The sequence below is a fragment of the Falco cherrug genome, chromosome 5 (assembly GCF_023634085.1).
Source record: "Falco cherrug isolate bFalChe1 chromosome 5, bFalChe1.pri, whole genome shotgun sequence".
NCBI lineage: Eukaryota > Metazoa > Chordata > Aves > Falconiformes > Falconidae > Falco > Falco cherrug.
Window position 1 is genome coordinate 9,277,565 of NC_073701.1, and position 6,198 is coordinate 9,283,762.

The 6,198-nt window shown below is 38.4% G+C and overlaps 1 protein-coding gene across 1 annotated transcript; it reads left to right on the forward strand.

The window, feature by feature from the left end:
- Nucleotides 1-984: 984 nt before the first annotated feature.
- SYCE3 (synaptonemal complex central element protein 3) lies at nt 985-2,580 on the forward strand. Its single transcript, XM_005446032.4, has 2 exons — nt 985-1,093; nt 2,199-2,580. The coding sequence occupies exons 1-2, from the start codon at nt 985-987 to the stop codon at nt 2,366-2,368; spliced, it is 279 nt and encodes a 92-aa protein (XP_005446089.2). The 3' UTR covers nt 2,369-2,580.
- Nucleotides 2,581-6,198: the final 3,618 nt, after the last annotated feature.

Genomic DNA, 6,198 nt, shown 5'->3' on the forward strand with positions numbered 1-6,198 from the left:
TAGAACAAGGACTTTGGGCTTTTCAGGGTCTCTGGGGTAAAGGGTTTGCCGGGACACGGTTGAGAAACCTGTGTGGCGAGACCCATGAACACCCAGCGGCTTGATAAGGCTCGTCATCGCTTTAAAAACGCTGTAAAGCCGTTATAAACCGTTGCGTTCCTCCCACATCTATTGACAATAAAAACCGGAAAGCAGATACCCACCGAGTCTGAGAAATCATATCTAAAAAAAGCGACTGACAAAAGCTATGCCAGCGGTGTGATGGGTATAGTCACTCCAGGGAAGCTCTTCCATCTCCTTCATAGTTCCATCCCAACCCTCTGGTTTTCAGAAAAGGAAATAAAAGGCAAACCTGTGCATTGCATTTTCAGTTAATACCAAGGTGCTGAAACTTAGAATGGCCTAAGCTGGGCCTTCCCTATGTTTTTGCCCCGAGTATTTTTATTTCCTGAAATTTTACTCCCTACGACTTCGGCAGAGGTTAGTAAATCACAAGCGCTTGGCTGCTTATCTGGTGGCAGACCTCAGTGTATGTAGGCACCTGGCTGTAGCAGGCAACTGAGAAATGCTGGATACAAATGGTGATTTTACAACTAACTTTTAAAACCAGGAATTGCCTTACATCAGAGTGCTTGGGAAGACAACTGTAACAAGAGTAATAGATAAAATTTTCTAATGATGTTTGACACAGTGATCTTTGTTGTTTACCGTTACCAAAATCTTTATTTGGCACAAATGCAGCATATCTGAACTTAATTCTACTTGAATTCTAAATGAAGCTCAAAATGAATTGAAAATAGTATCCAGCATACAGGTGATGACCGGTAACTTCAAGGTCAGATTCTTAATGAATTCCCATGTAAATTGAATGTTTTTATACATTCTGTGGTTGTTTTTTTTAAATTTATTGCAATGTTACTTTCTCTCAACTGTGAAAATCAATTAACTTAAATATAAAGTATAAAATTCCCATTTTCCTTGTAGATGGCCGAATCAGAACCTCAGGAAGGAAACTATGAAAACCTGGTAAAGGCAGTGGAGGACCTGAAGAGGGACTTAGAAAAACTTATGGAGGAAATGGAAAAACTAACAGGTACAAGTCATTACTACAAAAGAATGATATGCATTTGTCTACTAGCCTGAAGATATTGAAGATTTATTATTTCTATTTATTGCTGTAAATTTCTGTGTGATAGAAATGTAAGTGGAAACAATCACCATCAACTAATGCCCTAACGTCCTTAATTGGGAGAAAGCATGCAAACAATCTAGAAGTTTTGGATGGCTCAGAGTTGAAAATTAATAGGTGATGGATGCTCAGTTCAGAGTGGTGGTTGAAAACTGAAATAATACTAAGGTATTTAATGTGTAATTATTGAAATATGGTATGTAAAATGAAACTTAATTCTGAAAAATGGTGGGATACATAGCACCTCTCAGGTCAGTGCATGACGTGTTTTAATTCCTCAGCTAGAATAAAGACTCCTGTGCAAATCTAATCTTAGTCCTGTATGTATGGAGAGGACTGTGTATTCCTCTCCATGTTCTGCAACAATTCTATCAGAAACTGTATGCAACTAACAAGAATAGATGGAAACTGTTAATTAAACTATTTGTAATTAAACACAATTTATGAGTGCCATTGAGAAAACTACAGTCAATTTATGGTAAAACAAAAGGGAAAGTATGAAATAAGTGCTAAAACTATTTGCTCTGCTTTATCAGATACTCATTATTTCAATACCAGTTTCATTATTTAGGTAGTTGTTAAAACCTTTCATCTCTATGCTGCAGCCTTTTTGGTCTTACTCTTCCTTACCCAACACAAGCCTTCTAACCGTAACTGATCTAGAGGGAGGATTCTTTGGTTCATTTATTTTAAGTCTGTTGAACCCTTCTTTTTAATTATATGTTTTGTTGTAATTTTTAGGTAAAGCGTCTATCTACCTTTTGTAATTTACATAATTGTACTTCCATTCTGAAGTATTTTGAGACATTATTATAAAGAAGTAATACTGAACAGTCTTTTATGCAATCTTCAGTATTACTGTGGGCAGTTTCCACTTCATTTTACAACAGGCCTTCTCTGACATAAGATCTGAACTGTAATAATTCAGGTCCTTTATTCATTTATTGAATCAGCTATTGCTTTTATTTAGCCAGATTTCCTGGCTTAGTACTGTCTGTCGGGTTTGTAGTGCAGGCAACCTGGATGGCATATGACATGGTAGTCATACGTACCAACCCAGATCTAGCCAACTCCATGAAGCGTTTGGAAGATGCCTTCCTGAGTTGCAAAGAAGAGATAGAGAAGAAATGGCAAGAGGTGCTAACAGAATCTAAAGGTGAAGAGCAAAAAGAGGAATAAATTTAATTCAGTCATGCTGGCAGAAGAACTACATCCCTTGGAAAATCACTCCAGTCTTTTTGTTTTCCAGCTGTGGAGGTTTCACAAACATTGTGGAAAATGGATTTGCTTTCATCTTGCTAAAACTACTTAAAACTATACATCTATGGAAGTAATTTAGTGAGATTACACATATATATATATGTATTGTTGAATAAAAGGTAAAAATGTCTATTTTTATTACACTTATCAGTAATCCTTGTAGCGTGTGTGCATACACAACCTGCATGCCTTTTTTCTTCCTGAAAGACCACACTCACTTTGTTTCCAATATACATAGAATTATTTTGACACCTGAACAAATTGGGGAAGAAGCAGAGGGGGTGCTTTGAACATCACAGTAGTATTGTACCAGCAAATGCCTTTCAAGGAAAACCAAAGAATTACTCTCCCCCAATGAAAAACAGGTGAAATTCTAGATTTGCAGATAGATTGAGTTAGTTTGATGTGGGATTGCCAACCAGGTGTTCAGTTACACAATTTTATTATTCAGATAGCTCAGCTGTAGTTGTTTCATTTTATTTCCTGGGATTTTTAACCATTTCTTTGGTCTTGTTTTCCCAGAAAGATTGTTCTTCTCAAACCCTTTGAAGGTAGCACATCTCATCTAAGAAAAAATTGTTTACCGTTACAGACTGCACTGTGTGTAGTGTAGTCTGTGGGACTGCTGCAGAAACCAAATTAACCGTGTTCTAAAACATGCTTTTATCCATATGGTCCTACTGTGCAATATTAAAAAAGGAAGAAAAGATTAAAAAATTAGTCTTTTGTAGTCAAGACTGTGGATTAAGAGCACCACCTTGTGGCTTGCAGTTAATGTATAAACAAGTATTTTATCTGAGATGGAAGTCAATGCAAGTTTTGAGAAGGAGCTTTCCTTTTATTAAAAATCAGTCTCTTTCAACTAGAAAGTAAGCACTATGTAGCAAGTGAGTGCATCTCCATCTTCTTTGAAGAGGTATTTAATGATTCAAATCACGTGTAAATAATCTGTCAAAAGTTTGCCAGCAGTAACCCAGATTGCTGGGTTAACATCTCTTAATCCTCCCCCACCAAAGATTTCTGTAATGAAAACCATCAGCAGCAGTTTAGCTTTATTTTCACTCTCACTGAACTCCACTTTTGTGATGTTAGGCCATACAGCAGTTACTCACAGGTGCTTCCCAGACTGGAGGCAGAGCATGCTTCTGCAAAACCGCTAGAGAAGCAAGAGAACTTGGCATCAGTGTACTGCCAACCTGTATGCCGAATAGAGCAGTAAGGAATTCTGTTTCCTTAGTTATTCATTCCTTAGCCTCTATTAAGTAACACTTAGTAAACGTGTCACAAGTGAGTTGAAATATTTTTTTTCTTGTTGTGCAGACACATGGACAGGTATGAAATCTGTATTCACCCCAGTTCATTTTACGTGGGTAGACAGGCTGAGTCTTCCTGCCACCGCTAGCTATCAGCTTTAATCAAGAAGTATGTGAAGCTTAGCAAAAAGGTTACAGACTTGACCCTTAAAAAATAATCAAGGATAGTAGACGTGCCAGTGTTTTAACACTGCAATGCGTTTACTGTCCTTTTCACAAAAAATTTACTCATTTTAGTTATGTACTTAACCTCTCAGCAAGGCAAGGGTTGGATGCTTAAGAGGAAGCTATCCCACAGCCATCAAACCTGAGCCATATGTTGTCTGGTCCAGATAGTCTGTAATGGTGTACCTCAAAGTACATTTCTCTTCTGAATGTAAAAAGCTATCTTGCCTGTAGAATGGAGGTGTGCAAAGTGTCCTGCAGCCCCTTTTTGTCTAGCAGCTCAGGTGCTACTGCATTCACCAGACCTAGCTGGATTCTCAGCACTGTTTAGTTTTCATTAACAGTTTCTTACCAAGAAACAGACAAGACTTAGCTAAAAGGCCAATATGCAGCCTCCCAGGAAATTTTGATGGTGGAAACTGTGCCCTCTCCCAGTGTAAAACAACTGAGAAGGGACAGTGGACATTTCACATGTCCACTTAGGATCTCAGTCCTTGTCAGAACATGCCTAGAGCTCCTTTTAGAAAATTTAATTTATTGCTAGTGCTTTCCAGTCCTTGATTATTATAGACCCATTCTCATTAGCTCAGAAAGGCTAAAGAAGAGAATCCATACTAGCTGTTTTACTTGTTGGCATAAATGGTTTCAGAATTTCGGTCCAGATCCTTGCAGCAATTTTTCCTGAAATGTGTATGGAGAAATTATCGAACCTCTAACAGCCCTAATTACACATACCATTATTACAATGATGTTCTTTTTGCTGGCATTCTTAGCAGAGAAGCAAAGACCTTATTGAGAACAAAGGGGGTGAACAACATTCCTTCTGAGTCAGTCATTTCCTCCAGGGCAAGGACTATACCACCTAGGCACTAACAGCATGAAAATGGCAGTGCCTTTTCTGTGTGCATTCCATTAATACCGATTTCTTTTTTTATAGCGCTGCCTCCTCCCTGCTTCTGCATTACTGTAAAATGCATTTACATTTTTCCAACAAAAAGCATGGTATTATATTTTCTTATTATTCTGTTTCTGATAAGCTACTAGTTTTCTGTAGATGCTCTGGGTTTGGATCATCAGAATATGCACGTAGGCAGTAAGATTACAAAGTTTTGAGGTGATGTAATTTTACACATGGATTGAGGTCAGCTAGCAACTAGGAAATTCTCTTTGGCTCCTCAGAAAGTCAAATGGTGAAAAAAGGACACATGGCATCTTCCCATTTATAGAAAGCCAGACTGAATAAAGGCATGTGGAGATACTAGTTAGAGCAGGTTAGTTTAGTGACTGTTTAAGCTCTCACATCACATTTGGGATACCATCCCAAGGTTGTGAAATTACTGGGATTTTACTTGTAGTTTGTTATATATACACCACCACTGCATTACACAGAGCATTTTAAAGGAAGAGCAGCAAGATTTAGAGGCCATTGAAAACTTAACAGCACTGTCCAAGTCACGGACAAAAATGTGAGTATCGTGTAATCTAAGTGAAAATAATTGGCTGGACCAACACACTGAGCAGTAACTACAGAACACAGACCTGATAAGCTTTTGGAAACAAAACTTATTACAGGTACACTGTACAAAGCATATTTTGACTCTTACCACTGAACTGCTGTTAGCTAGTACGTTAAGTGTGGCTGCACCTCAAGGCAGTCTTAAAGTAGAGTTCCAGGCTGATACCAACCACTTAACTGAGCTAGGACTGCATGGATCTTCACACATTTAACCCACACTCCAAATTGAGAGCAGATCTCTTTCTGTACTACAGGCACAAACTTTATGGCCAGTCATCCTTAGGATTCCTGACTTAATTCTAAGGGCCTACATGGTCCTACAAAAGTCACATTTTAGAATTCAAAACTCCAGACTGATAGCCTAGCATTGAAGAATGCATTTTGACAATAGTCAGGAAACATGAAGCAGCTCTGAACTCAGTGACAACCTTCTATAGGTCTTTCCTATCGCATTTTAAAACCTCACTGTATTAGAAGTTAATTATTCATCTCATCAGCTGGTGGTATTAAGTCATCAGGATCAATTGTCTGCTCCATGCATCACCGTCTAGCTCTAAGACTCAAAAATCAAATCACAGCTGCATTGCTCCACTGTCAGCAGCACAAAATGAAGAGTTCAAGCTGCCACTCCAAAACTTTCATCTCCTTTACACTTGAGCAAGGATCCCACTGCCACTTGGCTTGTGCAGCTGCTGTCAACAACTTTGCTACCCAAATCACATCCAAGTTCATGCTAGTATTCTATGGGGGAAGCT

Bases quoted from the DNA above. Each gene is read 5' to 3' on its own strand.
- SYCE3 (XM_005446032.4), top strand. From the start codon at position 985: ATGGCCGAATCAGAACCTCAGGAAGGAAACTATGAAAACCTGGTAAAG. The intron at 1,094-2,198 runs GTACAAGTCATT...TCGGGTTTGTAG, and splicing joins GGAAATGGAAAAACTAACAG to TGCAGGCAACCTGGATGGCA.